At 35.9% G+C, this 18574-nt stretch overlaps 2 protein-coding genes across 5 annotated transcripts in view; one reads left to right on the top strand and one right to left on the bottom strand.

The window, feature by feature from the left end:
• LOC136824911 (espin-like) overlaps positions 1 to 18574 on the top strand; it is a 118943-nt gene that overhangs the window by 16832 nt on the left and 83537 nt on the right. For 2 of the 4 annotated variants that reach the window (XM_067080898.1, XM_067080897.1), the window contains exon 14: positions 247 to 739. The exons of the other annotated variants lie outside the window; for them this stretch is intronic. In XM_067080898.1, the coding sequence (XP_066936999.1) occupies positions 247 to 410 (164 nt within the window). In that variant the 3' untranslated portion in view covers positions 411 to 739. Of the gene's footprint in view, positions 1 to 246; positions 740 to 18574 lie in introns of those variants that run through there. 4 annotated transcript variants of the gene reach the window in all.
• On the bottom strand, positions 380 to 17846 carry LOC136824913 (gamma-aminobutyric acid type B receptor subunit 2-like). The gene is made up of 16 exons (XM_067080899.1): positions 17527 to 17846; positions 16891 to 17025; positions 15966 to 16172; positions 15092 to 15208; positions 13731 to 13799; positions 12728 to 12931; positions 11921 to 12101; positions 11146 to 11237; positions 8227 to 8398; positions 5492 to 5642; positions 4162 to 4294; positions 3105 to 3215; positions 2480 to 2614; positions 1727 to 1901; positions 1371 to 1531; positions 380 to 646 (listed from the first exon to the last, which is right to left on the bottom strand). Exons 1-16 carry the CDS (start codon positions 17782 to 17784, stop codon positions 380 to 382), a joined length of 2568 nt encoding a protein of 855 aa, XP_066937000.1. The 5' UTR covers positions 17785 to 17846.

The raw sequence follows: 18574 nt of genomic DNA, 5'->3' as shown, positions 1-18574 counted from the left end.
ACTGCAATATTTTATACCATTTTTCCCATCCCCACTGAAATCCCCAGCCATAAAAAATATAGAGGAATATCAATCCCCATCGAGTTTCAGTCCATTATTTTTATCCTCCACTGGCTGAAAAAATCCTATCGGGTCTGTGAGAAGCGGGTGTTATATTCTATATAAATCTGCAATATGATCAAAAAAACTCTCAAAAGGAGAGTAACATCTAATCACAAAGTCACATTCATCATCATTCATTACCAGATTTTGCCAGATTTTTGGATGATTTCTGGATGATTTTCTTCACACAACGTTGTTTCAACGTTCATATCACTTCAATTGATATTATGGATGTCATATGTACGCTGGATGAGCATTCAATGTTGCCGACATTCTCTCATTTCTTCTCGTCGGCGTACCGATTATAAACAACATTGCTGCTATTGTTCGAATCTGTATGATGAATCCTATTGGTCGATCCATTTCGAACGCTCATCCTATTGGTGGAAAGACCTTGTGAATTGATTTGATTGGTCGAACCGCCGTAAGAATTAAGATGATTGGTCGAGCCGCTGTGTTGATCTTTCGATGAAGAGGAGAAAGAGAAGGTTTGAACGGATAAAGCTCTTGCCAATGTTTTGTTACGGCCAAATAGTAAGATGAGCTGAAAAGAAGAAACAATTCTTAAAAAGTTGTGTAATTGTTTTTCCTAAAGGAAGAAATTATGGCGGGAATTTAATTTGGTAATATAAATTTTAAAATATGATAATACCTTACTTATATACCTTAAGTGGATAAATTTTGGTGTGGATTTAAACCAAGAAACGATTCTTGGCGGGAATTTAATTTGGCGAATTTTGAATTTTGTCACACTGAAATGGGTGAAAATTACTCAAAATATACTAAAAAGCTGTGATTTTTCACATAATTCCCTTTTTGTTAAATTTGGCGGGGATTTAATTTGGTGAGTTGCCGAATTTGAAAAGTCTATTCAAAATTGGCAAATTCGCCAAATTTAATCCCCGCCAAAATTTATCCACTTAAGGTAGTAAATAATTACGATTTAAGGTTAATTTGCATCAAGTACCAAAGCTTCAAGCACAAGCTTAAGACAGTCTTTTGTAATATTAGGTACACAAGACTCAGGCTTAATTGCGTGGGCAAGACTATAAAGTTGACTCTTACTTATTTCGAACTCGAACGGAGAATCTTATTTGTTCGAATTACAGCGAGATTCGAATTATAGAGAGTATTTCAAGAGGTTTTCTCCTTGACGAAGACTGGGTTCGAATTACAGAAAAATTCGAATAATGGAAGTTTGTGTAAGTTCACTGTTGTTGTTTATATACGGGGGTATAAATAATAATAATATGGAAACTTTTAGTTACCTTGGGAACAAACACAAGTATAACAGTAACATTACTGCAAATCAAAATGGCAGCCGCAACAACGACGTAAGCTTGATAGTAGTACGTTTTGAAATTTTCGATTGCGTAATAGACGATAAGGGTTGTCACGGAAACAATAAAAACATTGTATACTGCCATTCCTGAAAATAATGAAAGAATACTCTAAGACCATGCTCAGAGATAACGGTTTCGTATCGCTCTGGTATGATTTTTGGATTATGAAGGCTCCACAGTAGTTCATGAAACGTCGAAATGACGGCCATAAAACGTCAAATAAACGTTAAAGGAACGCGGTGACGTAAACGGAGGCTTATTTGTGCAATAGGAAAACTCACCAATAAATTGCGAATCATTAAGGGCTGCAACTCTCACACGCTTTGTTTCCCAAGCTAAAAAACTTCCCAGGATCAATAAAGCGCCTTTGTACACAAACATGGTTGTAGAGAAATGGGTTGAATATTCACATGAACATTTTCGGTAGAAATCTTCCTCCCGGTAGTCAGCACTTAGCTATGAAAAAAAGAATTTGTTTTAACCTTCATTTTTTTAGATTTTAAAGCTTTGGCTGAATTAGCATCGTTCATGGAAGTTTCTTGTTAACAGTGCGACTTTCAATATTATATATTGAATATTATAACTTTGTCAAATTTTATTTATTTTATTATTCTCACGAATCACAGTACTCCGAATTATCTTTTCAACGGTATATAATATGTTAGAATTAAAACATTGATTGAAGAATGGTACGCAAAATATATAATTAGTGCAAATTTTAAGGGAATGGGCTAAAGTATAGAACTTTCAATTACCCATCTTTCTTCCCAGTTGGCACACAACGTCGTTTTAACGTTTGAATGTCACATGGACGTTGTTTTGACGTTGTGTGTCATCTGGGTTGAAGCATTTAAATTGTGAGCATTAATAAAGAGGCATTATATATTATTTTAGAATCTTTGGTATGACCCGGCCAGGGATTGAGCCCACGACCTTGTGCACCGTAGCCGAATGCTTTACCTTCACACTACGGCTCGCTTAAGAGAACTCAATAAACGCCTTTCTTGTAATAAATATGAAGGTTGTATACTCACAGCCCTTGAATCAGTAACAACTTCTTCCAATTCAAAAGGTGACACCACGACCCACAAAATAGATACGAACAAATCGACCAACACCAAACATAATACCAAAACGTATAACCGCTCGTCTCGCAAAGCTGCTGTGTTCTATAGTAAACGAGGAATAGTATAATCTTAACCGAATGTTCTTCGGCTTTTTATTGAACAGACTGGTGTGCTGTTGAATTTCTATTTTATTACGTTATACGTTATCTTATAACACCCCCTTCTCACAGACTCAGTTTTCAGATCAATGGGGATTTCAATTCTTTTGTTTTCAAGCCAGAAAATTCAGTGGGGATGGGAAAAAAGCATCATATTCTGTAGCGAGGATAGGTTTATTTGATTATTTTCAGTAGGGACAAAAATTGGAGGATAATTCTCCACCGGGACGATATTTTGGACGATTTTGTCCAGTGGAAAGAGTGGGTCCGTGAGAAGGGGGTGTCTTATATGATACCTTAGATTTTGGCTATTCATTGAAGACAGATGGGTTTTTTACGATTGGCGGTGGAGCAAGCATCGTGCCTATTTTCGGGCTTAGTGGCGGAATTTTACGAAAATTTAGGTGGAATTTCAGAAATAAGGACATGCTTACCACTTTGACCATCTTGGGAGCAGCTGTAAAGATTTTATAAACTCTCCATGTCTTACTGAACAAACACCCGAAAAGAAATGTGAATCCAATTGACATCAAAAACGGGAAAACCTGGAAACATATAGATAAATAAGACGATTACAATTATAATAATATCCTTTCAATTGACAATGTCACGTCCTTAGACAAACTGAAAAAACCTCTATTATAGCATGAGTCTGCAACAATTGTTAGACGTCAATTTCTGTTGACGGCGATGGATAGCATTCTTTTTCAGCCGACTACTCTTGTCTCCCACTTATTGTTAAATGAAAAAAAATCCATCCCCCCCGCTATTATTAAGACCCCCCCCCCCCGCCGCTAATTAAATTCGAATAATTTAATATTTTATTACAGTGTAGATAGACCTTAAACTTGTTAAAATTTTCCTTTTTGTTAGTATTGGTTCTTATTTTACGTGTTCATTTGTTAAAGTTTCTTTTTTTGTTGTTGAAATTGATATCAGTTAAAAAAAATTCTGTTCTCGAATTACCCCCCCCCCCCCCCTCTTATTCCATCCCCTTCCCCTGCTTATTAGAATTTAGAAAATTTTCCTACCCCCTGCTTATTCGGACCCCCCCCCGTATAATCGGGAGACAAGAGTAGTGACTTTTATACATGTTTCTCCATAATTCAAACCTCTATAGCTCGAATGTCTCCTTAACTTTAATAAGTTTGCTCGTCCCTTCAGTTAACAATGCATTATATGCCCTTTATCTCGACATTTTTATAATTCAAATAAATTTGTATTCCTTTGTGTTTGATTGAGTTATTATGGAGAATCAAATGCATATTTTAAAATACCTTAAGAGAAGAAATCTTGGCGAATGAACCCGTTCGCCAATTTTAGTGCAATTTTGCGGAATTTATTTTGGCGATTTAATAAAATTTCTAAATTTGGTGAATATTAATTTTTGCGATTTATTATTAATTTTGGCGAATGACCCGTAAATCTAAATTTCTTTCCGCCAAAATTTCTTCCCTTAATAAGGTATGTTTAAAACATCAAAAAACTCACGTAGCAAAATGATAACTGTTTGCTTGCGCTGATGAACCTCGTATCCAAACCATATAAGAACAACATCGTATACAACAGAAGACAACCAAAAATAATTCCACTGTTCATGTTAGGGCTTGACATCTTGATTAATCTATAAGGGAAGTAGAGTCGATTTTTAACGTGGTTAGCCCAGTAATCAAGAATTTATATCTAAATAGAGTAGTAATAAAGTTCGATTGTTTTCACGAAGAGGCTTGACATCTTGATTAATCTATGAGGGTGGAATAAATCAGTTGAGGCTAGGTTAAAGATATTTAAATATAGCTATGAAAAAAAATGCTGAGCTTGCGAAAAACATTACAAAGGTAATCAAAAACGGTCTCTAGAATCCAAATTTCGCTAGGCTTCACTAATGCTTATTTTTGTCCTTTGTTGGCCTGGCAATAAAAACAAAGAAACTGACACAGAAACTGGTTTAAACCAACCTTCGGCAAAATTAATGAACAAATTAAGGCTTGTGGTCTGCACGTCTTTTATATGAGAATGGTGACATTTCATTTAAGCATGGCTATTCTGAACTTTTTTCAGGAAATTGATTTTGGAATATGGGGCCGTCCACATAGTACGTACGCACTAAGGGGGGGGGGCTTCTTCTAAAAAGCGTATGCTTGCGTACATGGGGAGGGGAGGGGTCAAAGCAAAATGTACGTACGCAGAGAAAAAATTTTACATAGCCCTTTTTTGCTTGTTTTTGTCGACTTTTACGCTTGTTATACGCATCAAGGAAAAGAAAAAGTTTCTTGATAAACATCGAGTTTCATATCCCAACCAAACGATTTGAATTCGAAATTTTCTTCAACCGAGGGGGGGGGGTGAATGAAAAAGTACGTACTTACCAGAGGGGGTATAGCTATTTGCGTACGCTTGGGGGGAGGGGGTACTCGATTTTCGACATTTTAGTGCGTTCGTACTATGTGGACGGCCCCTATTCTTAAGGCATTCATAAAGGTTAGCATAGAAATCAAACTTAAATTTAACATCTAAATACATCTTTCAAGAAAAAATATAACATTTTTGAGGAAAGTATTGCTTGGACAAAGACCATGTTCAGACGTCATGGTTCCGTATCGTTCCGAAACGAAACGGTTCCGAAACACTGTGTCAACGTTCAAAAAAAGAAGACGTTACAATACAGCAGAACGAAACTGCTCCGTTTGGTCGCTCTAAAAAGTTCAATTTTGGGTTCAGATGCTAAACTTTATAAGGATGATGTTTTAAGTTTTTCGCAAATTTTATCATGAATATTCTTACAGAGTATATTCTTATAAAGATTAAACATGTTTCTAACCTGACTGTTCGATATTTCATGTTAATGATAAAAAAAGTGAGAGCCAGTAAAACTGAAAGTCCAATTAACGTCCATATGATGTACAAAACGTGCCGTGAACTGTATAATTCGATCCGTGCTGTCTGTATACCATCTAACCTTGTGATTTTGTCTAGAAAAAAAATATATTTGTAAAGTTTGTCCCAATATAATCTGCAGCGGAACAAAAAAAGCTTTATTTTTAACAGAATTAATATTTATGACGTTCTAAGATAGGGACCGCAATGATTTTTTCAAATTGTTTTTAGCGCATTGAAACCATGCTCATTGGAAAGAGCATCAAAAAAGAAAAAAAATGAGGGGTCATTCATCAAAATCGGCCAAGCCGTTCTCGAGATATGAAATTTTCTATCTCCTGAAAATGACCCTTTTTTTGGAACGATTTTCGAGGATTTTTGTAAAAATCATGGTTAAATAGGTTTAAAAGTGAAAATCCGGGGGTTATGTCAAAAAATACATTTTTTGCAATAACTTTACTTCTATTAATGCTATAGCATTGAAACTTGGCACGAAGGTTCTCAAGACAAAGTTTTAATTTTTTATCAATTTTTTTTCTTCAAATTTTTCGTTTGCCGTACGAATGAATCGAAAATATCCTGTATGCTGGAGAGCTGGCAGATTGTCACTCTCCGTGGACTTTGAACTTTCGAATTGTAAACAAACACGCGCTCGACAATTCTGTAGAATTTCTCGAATACCAATAAACTTTGAGCCAAAAAAAGACAGCAGAGCGCGGTTGAAAATGTTAATTTTTATTAACAAACAATATGTAAAAAAGGTTGAAATTTCATATTATCTTTGTCTTAATGCCGGGGAGGACAGCTAAAGCCCTCAAAAGTGGCTTTTCCCCAGAAAAAACTGAATAATTTTTTGTAGGATTTGATTGGGTCAATGAGACAAAAAAAACAAACAGCGCTGATCTCTTCCAGTTCCAAAAATGTATAACATCATGGGGGTTTGAGGACGCGCTCACCTGTCTAAATCCAATTTTCTGTTGGTAGGTCGTCTGCCATTCAAAATTTTACAAAATTGCTCATATTTTCATAACAAATAAAGTTATGGCCACCAAACTTTTACAGGACATTTATTTAATGATAAGAATGCTTTTAAAACTTATCCCATGGTTATAGGTGGTCTAAAACCTAAAAACAACATTTTGGTCGATTCCAACCATTTAACCCCCGTCTTTCGCGGTCCCTATCTAAGATTGAGGAGTTTCTGATACAAAAATGAAGATCATAGCTCGATTCTACAAGAAGTCGATGTACTTAATCTTCATTTGTCATTTTTCCACTCCGGGATATCTTTTCAACGAGCAAAAATTGCTATCTGATTTAGATTCTGTCAAAAGTTTTAGCCCTTTTTTAATTTTAGGTACAATATTTTTCTTTTGAATGATTTGCCAACTTTTTCAACAATATTTTCAATTCTGTGATGGAGACTGTTAGTTTTAATTTGTTTAGACCCGAAATGAGCTAGGACGATGAATCAGTGCTTTGACCGCTTTCGATTTTACGGGTCAAAAATGTGGGTTTTCCAAACGGTTTAGGTATGTTATCAAATGGAAGCAAGACATAATATTGTGGGCGTTCAAGAAATGAGAGCTTTCATTCGTGACACCGACTGCGTTTCAGGGGACTGTTGTTCTAGTTTGCTTGCTCCCTTAGCTCTTCTCTTATCTCATTTTTTTCTTCTTCTTTTTTTTTAATTTCTTGTTATTTTTTATTTTATCTTACATAGTCTTTTATCTTCTTTTTTTTGGTTTCTATCTACTGGCGGTATAATCTAGGGTTTTTAGCGGGAGGCTATTAACCTTTAGTTAATTTGTTCCGTTTAAAACCTTTTATAGATTAAATAAACCAGCTGCGCTGGAAAGTCAGCCCAAAATGCTTAGAAGGCTTAGAATGATTAATAGGAAGTACAGATAAGAAATCTGGCTTTGTTAAAATCTGAGCAGTTTGAAAGAACGTATCTATTTGCTTGAAACGTTCAGAAGAAAACAGAGCAGTGCATAGTGGAATCCGTATCCAAAGCAGAAGTCGGTGAAAAAGATTTATTCCGTTGTTGTTATACTCTTTCCATGAGAATAATAAAAGACCCAGATAGATGAAATAGTCTACAAGTCGTATATAACTTTTAACATTATTCGAAGAAAAAAAATTTCTTTGATATACTCACTTTCTCCATCTACGCTTTCTCTATAATTAGCTCTCTTTATTTACAATGCAAAAGCATCTTTTATTAACTATGGAATATGACACAAATAAAGAATCTTTTTTCTCTTCTTTTTTTCTTATTATTAATTATAAGGCTTCTTTTTATGTTATGTGTTTTTTTTCTTTTCTTATTTTATCTTGCTAAGAAAAAATTATTTTCGCGCGCTAAATAATCCCGAAATCCTGTTTCCCGAAAATAATCCGAAATCGGAATTAAAATGAAAGTCTTAACGACGAGCGGGAAAAAAATCGTCGAACCGATTTGAAGAGTCACCGGGGCTGACTAATGAGAGCTTAGTCAAACAGCTTAAGGCTTGTTGCTTAATCCTTTTACGATCCATAGTTTTAGGCTCTGAAAATCGAACGCAAACTAACCTGCATATTATAACAATAGGTGGACACTGTCCTGGTAAGAAATATGTGTCTAATATGAAACGGGAACACAAAATAAAACCTTTCAAATGAAAAACACAAACTAACCTGTGAATATGGTATCATTAATTGGCTTGATATCCATCTCGTTTTCAGCTGGATTAAAATACGCCACTTGCGTTAATTTACCGAACGGTGAAGGAAGCAGCGATTTCCATTGGTTAATGATGACGTGACCTAAACTATCGTCTTTGGTTGGTCCTCCAAATTTAACCAACCCCTGGTGATAGGAAAATGTTGAGAAAAATACATTTGCATATAGTAAAAAGTAGATAAAACTTATTGAAAAATCATCTCTTACTCTACTAAGGAGACTCGCCCCTTAGTCTTACAAAGTGGAGTTAACCCCCGGGGGGGGGGGGCAGCTGGGCAAAAGGACCGACGGGTATGTGCGGGTCCTTAGGGTACCTTTTCCAATATGTTTAAAATGCACTGTAAGGGTCGGAAAAACTAGAGATGCACTGTAAGGGTAGAAATTTCAGAAAATTCTTGAAAAATCTAGATACTTTGACCAAAAATGCTAGAATTAGCCTCCGTCTCGAAACGCGGTCAGCGAATTTTGCGGATAATTTCACAGCGAAAATGCATCCAGTGAAATCTGAGTAATGTATCATGATTCAAGTCGACTGACATAATTATACACATAATACATGTTACAAGTGCTGCGTACGGATTCTCAAGCTCGGTTATAATAAAACTATTACATGTTAGTAGCAGATCCGACTGACCAATGTTATGTCAGGTTGAAACATGAGTTTCTGCTGGAAAGATGAAGTTTGTTTTCAAGTTAAATCTTCAAAATAAAACAAACTGTGTGGGTTTCTTTACTTCCAAACAACCTACCAATAGTTTCGGAACACTCCATAATAAAGGAAGATGGCTCTTCTTGTGGATTGGCTTTCTGATACCCCATATAAACACGATGTGACATGAAAGTGAAGAGACATGATTTGTTGGTTTTTGTTTGATTTGTAGACTCATATATCTCATGGCAAATGAGATAGCAAATGACTTTTCATGTATTGCTTGGCTCTACATATGATACCTTTGACTTTGAACACTTCCAGAATGTTGAAAAAAGCATTTTACGAGATAAGTTTTGATTATAATTTTCATGGAAATTTTTAATTGACAGATTTGACTTGGCGTCAGTTTTATTTGGTTGATGTTTGGTATCATGGTCATTAAAAGCAATGAAATGCCACACAGTCACTCTACACATGATGCCTCCAGCCATGATTGGTAATCAGAATGTTGGAAAAAAAACATTTTACGAGAAATTGTTGATAGAAATTATATTGACTTATTTTTACAATTTTGGCGGTGTGGGTTTTGTTGGTTGGTAATGTTTACACTGTGGGATGGTTTTCAAAAAACTGTTACATTGATTGTTGTTGGTTGGAATTGATTACCAAAAAAAAGAGAACCTTTTTTTGATAAATACTTTATTTTTTTCATGAATCGAAAAAACCGTGTACGTGTGGATGGTTGACATCTTTCTCTAGTCTTGTAGTGCCCAATGCAGTGTCTGTTTTCAAATTTTGAAAGCTCTATACCTACTGAATTGAAGCTCTGACTAGCTCTATTTTTAAAACTTTGAGCCATATTTTTTTCTTTGTTGCTATTAAAGAAAGAATTTTAAAATGTCGTAATGTAAATTTATGGTAAAGTTTTAGTTTTTGAGTTTAGTTTATCTACAGTAGTATTTTTTCAGTAATCCTTTCTTGTAAATATAGTAACATTTAACCAGACTCATTGCCCTCATTATATTCAAATTTGTATTTTTTAGGACTGATAAGTACATATTTTTAAACACCAAAACAAAGCAAACAACATGCCAGTTTTTTCTGGACAAATATATATGGTATACTTTATTATGTGTGCTTTGATTTCTATTTTAATCAACCTTCTCAACTGCTGATCGTTCAACTATCCTTTACGAGTATAGAATGGGTTTTCATAGTACCATTTTCTAAGTGTTTTGTGCAAATTTTCAACAAAGTAGACTTCTTGACTGTCCTTGTCCCTTATGTTAAAGTTGTTCTGATGGAGGACATTGCTATTTTTGGTAGCCTTCACATATCAATAAGGAGCTTTGGTGTAAATGTTTTTTTCTGATGAAATCATACTAATCTGGAACTATTAGGCCTTTATGAACTTTCTAGAACAATAATCTTGCTTCAATCTTGAGAAACACTGGAAAAATAGGATAACATTCCCTGCCATAATTTCACAGATTTCCTCTGATTTCTGCCTGAAAACGCTGTCGTATAGCCGAAAACGAAAGTGAAACTGTCAAAATGTCCGCAAATTCGGGCCCAGTCCTCTTCCGAGACGGAGGCTAATTTTGACCATTTTTTGCACGAAAGGGATCGAAAATTTGGGGGAAAATGCACTTTAAGGGTATGATTTTCACAGATTTTTGCTGCGCTATAAGGGTGCATTTTTAAAAGCCAATTTTTGGCCCGCACATACCGTCAGTCCGCAAACCCAGTGCCCCCCCCCCCCCCCCCCCCCCGGGGAGTTAACAAATGAAATACACCTTTTGGACCGTAGTCACGCGGTCAGGCGAGTACCACTTTATTATCTAACTATTTCCTTAAACTCGATCCAATCTTTTTTTTACACACTTTTCTATTGTCTATAGGTGCGAAAAAAAGACTGGGACGGTTTTAGGGTGGTATAAAATGGACAAAAAAATCCTTTGTGAAAATTTGGTGGCTACGGTCGAAATGGTGTATTCTCAAAACAAAAAACTCACGCGGCACGGGAACGGGAAAAGATGCTACAGTGGTGTCTTCATAGCTCGAACCCGCACGGGGAACACAAATTTGTTCTGAAGCTGAAGGGACCATAATACCTGTTCGAGTTAAGGAGACTTTCGTGTTATAGAGGTTCGAGTTAAAGAGATTCCACTACATATCCTTATTTGAAAATTTGAAAATGCTGTGTAACCAATTTTCTTACAGTAATGCCTTCAAAGTTTGAGTTGAGCAATTCTCGTGTGATTTCCAATGCTTTTTTACGATCACCATATTTGGTCAATAAGGACGAGTTACCTATAGAAAAATAAATTTAGAGATTTTCAATTAAGTAATCTACTTGATTTCTACCATTATGGAAGCAAACGTTCGATTTTTGTAACTCAGATGGCTCACAACGTTGTTTCAACGTTTATCTAATGTTCACATAACGTCCATATAACGTTAGATGAACGTTGAAACAGCGTTGTATGCCAGCTGCTAAAAATCGAAACCTGAATCCACAATGACGGATTTCCCTTAAAATACATAACTTAAGCCTGAAAAACCTGAAAAATTTCTCATATTCTATCGTTCATTGTTCATTTTTTTCAGTACATTAGAGTAATTTTGGATGTAGAGGATCACTCATATCTACAATGAACTGAGCTTGAACAAGTTCTTTCGTCCATCGAGGTAACAAAACACGTCTGGATTAGTCGAATTTTCAATTACGCCGCATCGAAATAAATTTTATCGGCAATTTCGAAAAATAAAACGGACATGGCTTAAATCTAAAAAGCTTTATTTTTCTTCTCTGCCAAAGACTGAAGATTCTTCTCTAGTCACGAGAGAGCTGGCACACAACGTTGTTTCAACGTTAATCTAACGTTAAATGGACGTTGTGAACGTTAGATAAACGTTGAAACAACATTGTGTGCCAGCTGGGGAGGGAGATTTAAACTTTATGGAATTTCACCCAAACTTGGAATTATGAATACCTTTCTTTTTGATGAGACGATCAAGAGCAAGGGCGGCTGTATACACCGCATCATAAGCACGTGCCCCAAGTATATTTGGGCGGCCGGAAGTAGGGGCGGGATCGTGAGGGTGCGTTGTATTGTGGTCGATTATATGTTTCAAATCTTGGTTCTTTATCATCTGCCAAATGAAGGATGTACTCTGAGAGAGAAAATTTAAGCATTTCAAATACATACCTTAATTCCGTTAATTTTTGCGCGCCTTTTATTTGGGATGAGCTGGAGTTTTTACAAGATGCTTAGCTGATTGGTTATTTCTAAACAATAGGGAAGACGCGTTCTTTAGAAAAAGTAATGAATACATTTGTCTCAACATTTAACGATCAACAGAGTCATCAAAGAGCTTGTAAAGAATCCAGCTTGACCCTTGTATTTTCACGCAACTCTTAAAAAAAAGATTTTCGCGCGCACTTTAACTTAATATTTTCTGAGTGTTTTTGACGATGATTAAAACACGTGAAATCAGGAGTTTTACTGACTTTAAGCGTGTATTTTAGGTAGATTTTGCATCCCAGAGGCATATTTAACATGAATCGAGGTCCCATTTTAATAAAAGAGCCCTAAGATGAGATTTCTACACGTTAAGAACGATTACTAATTCGCTTTTGGGTATTTTCTCTCTTTTTGGCCAAAAACTGCCAAATCTAAGGTGTAAAAGAGCAAAGGGGCGCCAAAATTAGTAATTAGTTATTTTGTACCCTTTGTATTTCGGCGCCTCTTTGAAAAAACCTCCGCTGGGCAGGGGGGGGGCATTCGCCAAGCACTCACCAAGTTAGCAATAGATTTGACATTATCTGTTCTCAAGTTCACAGTCGTGATAAATATACTCTTATCCATAGCTTTCAATACGTGTGCGTAATTACACGTGGCATTAATATCGACGTCATGGAATTGTCGTGTTCCCAAGAGGGTGGTTACGCTCTCTGATACAAACCACGTGTACCGTGCCCCGTAAACGCCTCGTTTGTAAGCCTGTAAAAAAATATATAAATGACGAAATGTAAGTTGTATAGAGATGGTCTATTTAAAGAATTTAAAGAATGGGCTCTTTAAGAAAGAAAATGAATATAGGGGGTGGAGGATAACACATTTTTTTTAAATTTACCCCACCAACCGGACCATGTGACTTTTGACCCCCCCCTCCCGGAAAACAGATCTAAGGCCCCGGACATTCATAATTACCCCCAAACAGAGCAGTTTTGCCCTCAAACAAGGCAAATTTTGTAGATATTTCACTACCCCCGGACAATATATTCAATTTATTATCCGACGCGCGTAAATAGCGACAATTGATTGGCTTCTTTGCTGTCCAATATTTTCGAATATATAGCTTCATGGAGGCCACATATTTCAAAAAATTGACGTCACACAACGAGTTCAATGACAATTGAGCATCATCTTTTTGACGTTACGTCACAAAATAAAAATTGTGGCATTTGAATAAAAAACTACCAAAAAACCAGATTTACGAGCATATAAATTGGAATTATGTTTGAAAAGGAGAAATATTTTAGCGTTGAAGGTATTCTACAATCAGCTCCGAAATATATTGGCAATTTTGGGTATTTTAACGTTTTTTAGAATTTAAAGGTCGGGCGAGAATTGCAGTTTCAGTACTTCAACTTTGCTTCATTGGATTTTTCGATTTGGGAGGGGTTAAGTGGCTTCCAGGCTAAATTCTCGACTTTATTAGAACTTTTTTACCTTCTAGATCCTAAAACTATGCTACTGCGCCGAATTAGCCGGATTATTTTGAGACAGGTTTTATTACCTCACACATCATAGCCCAGGCCCCTTCATCTGTCAAGAAGAAACCAACGATAATACGAGCATCTGATTTCTAAAATACAGAGAGGATTGAGTTGAGCGTTATGTTTTCTTGGAAAACTGTTTACCAGTTAAAAAGCTGGTAAAGGATCTTACCTAAGTTAGAAAAAATGATAAACAATACTATCGTCCGTTAAGGCCGGTCTCCACTTTCACGCGAAATGGCCGACAGTGTTTTTCTTAACCTTTTTTGCTTCAGCTAATGGAATTGCTTCATTTTTCAACCGACCAATTACCTTACAAAAATGTAATAAAAGTTTTCGCTCATGTCGCGTGAAAGTGGAGACCGGCCTTTTGAGGGTCACTAAACGCGGGAAAATAAATATATGCAAAAAGTCAGGGCGTCAGGGTGGTTCACGGGAAAAAAGTGGCGGTTGAGTTTGAAACAAACTTTAAGCACCTCTGTCACTGCTTTCTCCGCCCCGTGCTAACCGCCGTTTTCAAATTTATCCCGCCCGCCTCCTAAACTTTATATAGGATCGTCTAATAAGAAAATGAAATAAAATATACACCAAAATTAAAAAAAATTGGCGATATCACTTAGTGTCTTAATGGGAGGAGGAAGTATTTATATATTCTCCTTGTTTTTAGTATATGTTTGTAGTATTAAGTCTGCGACTGCAGTCGGGAGGCGACCCAAAGGTTCCTCTTTCGATAGCTATCTACCCGAAGATAGGGGAGGGCGCCACTCTTTCTCCTTGGATTTCTCCACTTACCCTTGATCCTTCTCTTAATTGCTGAGCATCAAGCAGAGAGGCATCAAGTACTATTCTGAGAATTTTTTGAACTCACAACCTTGTGAACCGTAGCCGGATACTCTACTCCTGCACCACAGTTCGCTAGGTTTGTAAGTGTATCGTATTTTTTTTCGGAGAAATTATAACTCACATTATACAAGTACTATTTTGAGAATCTTTGGTATGACCCGGCTGGGGGTTGAACCAATGAAGTAGAAGCCGAAGGCTAGAAGTCAATCTCTTTGGTAGGATTTGAAGCCAACAAAGTTGAAGGCCTTGAGCGGCTCGCCTGGTTTTTACACAAATGACAGATTGAAACTAAACCGCTATTTACCGCTAAATTTCGAAAAAATATCAATCGTAAAAAAAGGAATTGCTAGATTCAATCTGTCGTCAAAAAACGGCGTAATTTTAAGGCTTCACTTTTTCTTGCCTGAGAAAGGTTAGAGATTCTACTCTAGCCCTTCGGGCTTTAAACTCAATGGGTTGAACCCACAACCTTGTGAACCATAGCTAGATGCTCTACCACTGCACCACGGTTCGCTATGGTGAAATTAGAATAACTCACATTCAAATTATCATAAACAGCATCAAAATGTTCATAAGAACCTTTTGGCTCAAATCTTTCTGTTGCAACAACATCAATGTTGGCTTGTTTGAATTGCTCTGTCAAATCCTCCACTTTCTAGAAGATGAACATATTTCATTTTATTCAAGGTTGGTACCTAAAAATTCTACGTTACGGAAAATCTAATAGCGAAGTTAAGCAAGTGTTTATTTAGACCGTTCAATACGATATCGTAGGCCTGTACATAAGATTTCACTTACATGATTTACTTTGGCAAGTTATGTACAGGCCTACGGTATCGCATTTTATGGTCAAAATAAAGCCGTGCATAACCTTGCTAATACGAAAGGAAGGATGGCCAAGTAGTCAAAGGCGCCAGCGTCTCAGACCAGGGCTTTGCGGTTCAAATCCTCGTTCCTTCCAATGTTCCGTTCAGTTCATAGATAGCTAAGCCATCTGGCCGTGGACGTGTTTTTTGCAAAAACAATTGAAAGACTAGACTAGATTACTGAACTATCCACGTAAAATATCTATCTATTTATCTATCCAAGAATTTATTATAGATTTATTATAGATCTACGGTAGTCAAATTGTTAGAGATCTGTGGTTGCAACTTACCTCGTAATTTTGTCCATGATTGTAGATCTAGTCAAACTGTTAGAGATCTGTGGTTACAACTTACCTCGTAATTTTGTCTATGATTGTAGATCTAGTCAAATTGTTAGAAATCTGTGGTTACAACTTACCTCATAATTTTGTCCATGATTGTAGATCTAGTCAAATTGTTACAGATCTGAGGTTACAGCTTACCTCGTAATTTTGTCCATGATGGTAGATCTAGTCAAATTGTTAGAAATCAGTGGTTACAACTTACCTCATAATTTTGTTTGTCATCGAAAACAATCGCTACTCTTCTCCATCCAAGGTTTTGGATTACCCGAACTCTTGCGTAATTATTTTGAACAAAAGAGGGCGCGGTCCGCACCAAATAAGGATATCTTTTTTCTTCTAACGGCGTCGGAACAAGACGTCCGTCGATCTCACGACGCTCGTTGAATCGTTTCCGGGCGGAAAATGAAACCTAAGGATGATAATAATGCGTGATATCCATGACTTAATGTTTTATACGGAAGCACCCAAAAATATACCGGGTACCACTAATTCTGAATCCAAACAATAAAACTAGTCGCAAGCACCCGGGCTATTTTGAGTGTTACCGTATAAAACATTACATAATGAATATCACAAATATATAGAAATTTATTAACTCTGGATTTCATAGTTGTAATAACTAATTCAGTTTACAGAAAGTCTTGGCTTAGACAGTATTAACTGTCTTTTTCAATCATGGACAAAAGGTTTGTAGACTTCTGCAATGTTTGCAAAATACTTCAATATTGATCAAAAACAAGTTCCCAATAGGTTCTGGGTGCTTTCCAAACCCATCCAAAGTCTTTCAAAGTCACCCACTGCAATCTAACCACAAGGGCTTGATTAACTGGCTTACACCAGTATCAAAACGCTGATTTTTTGCTTGCGGTTCCCTCAAAGGCAATTCAAAATCAATGCAACGACTTCAAAAGTGTTTTTCTTAAATTCCCTCCCCTTTCAGACACTTTGAAGAGTCATTTTGCTCTATCTCTCATAATTTTTCACTGAAATTTCATTTGTCTACAACTTTTTACCCGTGATTTTTGCCTACAATGTGGAAACCTTGTTAGCATAATTTGACTTATTTTTGGCAGATTTTCCTTTAAGTTACATGACTATGGCGAAAGATGAAAAACCTATTTACCTACCTGTGGCAGTGCAAGGTTTGTAACGAAAGGTATAATCCTCTTGTTGACCGTACTGAATGCTGGTCCCAGTAATATTTGCTTAACCGGTCCTGTCTCCATAAATTTGTACAAAGCTCTCACTGTCGGCCAAGCGTTCTATGAAAAATTGGTGGTTGAAGACATTACAAAATGTAGATACACATCCCAATTGATACGCATTGTTTCAACATCCATCTGACGTTATATGGATGTTGTGAACGTTAGATAAACGTTGAAAAAACGTTGTGTGCCAGCTGGGATAGTTTACAACACGTAATGGAATCTTTCTTAGGCTATAGCATAGTTTAGTGTATCAGTGAAATGGTCTACACGTTTTTTTGTTTACCAACACATTTGAAGCCGTTTGATGGTCTTAACCTTTTGAGTTTCACGTAAAAAAATGTTTTTATAATGTTCTTATTTTCCTCAATTCGCTAAGAAATTGAATCTGCAAGTCCTTAAAATGTTCTTAACTTATTCTAGATACTTTTGCCACGCTGTTAACTTGTTCTCAATATATTTTTTGCATGTTCTTAACTTGTTCTCAATATATTTTGGCTATGTTCTTTTATAGTTTGTCTTTAAAGAAAGCGTGTATAGGAGAGCGTTTCCACTTACTAACGAGTTGTGGTAGTGAATCACAATTTCATAATCTTTCAAAATTCGATCATCTTCATTTATCAATTTCCTTGCTACTTCCATTCCTGCTCGAAATGAGTATGTATCTTTCTCCACATTTAAGAAAAACGCAGCCAAATAAATCTTCGTTTTGTTTGTTGTGTATTCTATTTTACTGTTATCGTGTAACGTCTGTTGTCCTTTGACCAGTGAGGAGTAAACGAGTAACATTAAAACAGCAACACCAATTTTCTCCATGATTTTGTATTGCGACGATGGTCACGCTGTTTATGAAATCACTTTTTTATCCTGTTTATCCTGTAGGTGATAAAAGTCAATTTAGAAACAGTTCATCAGAAGTTTTTTGTCAGCCGCTATTAAAGTCTATTCACGATAAGTGTGCACTCTTTTTTCATTTACCTATAACTTTTGAAGGAATTCTTCAATCTTTATAAATTTGGTATCATTGGAAAGATATTAGTGAGTGGAACAATTTGAAATAAAAAAATTTTTAAAAAAATTCTAAAAATGAAGATGAAAATGAAGAAGAAAAAAATGAAGATCTTGTAGAAAAGTGCTATAACTATCATTTTCACTGAAGTGAATCCTTAATCATCGAACGTCATCACTGTGAAAAAAATTCTCTAAAATAATCATTCAGTCAAAAGATATCAAACAAAGTTATAAGCTGATTGAAGTCTAAAAACGCTGTTTTCTGCAGTTTTTTGCTGTTTTTTGGGGTCAATCACTTATGAACTTTGTATCATAACTTTATATTGAATAATATTTTAATAAAATTTCTTCACAGTGATTATCTCCTAAAATCAAAGAATCTCTCCAGTGAAAATGAAAGTTATGGCACTCTTCTACAAGATCTTCATTTTTTTCTTCTTCATTTTCATCTTCATTTTTAGAATTTTTTTAAAAAATTTTTTATTTCAAATTGTTCCACTCACTAATATCTTTCCAATGATACCAAATTTATAAAGATTGAAGAATTCCTTCAAAAGTTATAGGTAAATGAAAAAAGAGTGCACACTTATCGTGA

Source organism: Clytia hemisphaerica, unplaced genomic scaffold (assembly GCF_902728285.1).
Source record: "Clytia hemisphaerica strain Z4C2 unplaced genomic scaffold, Clytia hemisphaerica genome assembly, whole genome shotgun sequence".
Classification (NCBI taxonomy): domain Eukaryota; kingdom Metazoa; phylum Cnidaria; class Hydrozoa; order Leptothecata; family Clytiidae; genus Clytia; species Clytia hemisphaerica.
Note: the sequence above shows the minus strand (reverse complement) of the source record. Positions and strands in the feature narration are given on the sequence as shown.

What these genes read in the sequence shown, in the direction of transcription:
- LOC136824913 (XM_067080899.1), bottom strand. Translation starts at nt 17,784, where the DNA reads ATGGAGAAAATTGGTGTTGCTGTTTTAATGTTACTCGTTTACTCCTCA. An exon ending in TCGTCTCATCAAAAAGAAAG is followed by an intron (nt 11,238 to 11,920) that starts GTATTCATAATT and finishes ATTTTTCTATAG; the next exon opens with GTAACTCGTCCTTATTGACC. An exon ending in TACTTGTGTTTGTTCCCAAG is followed by an intron (nt 647 to 1,370) that starts GTAACTAAAAGT and finishes TCTTCTTTTCAG; the next exon opens with CTCATCTTACTATTTGGCCG.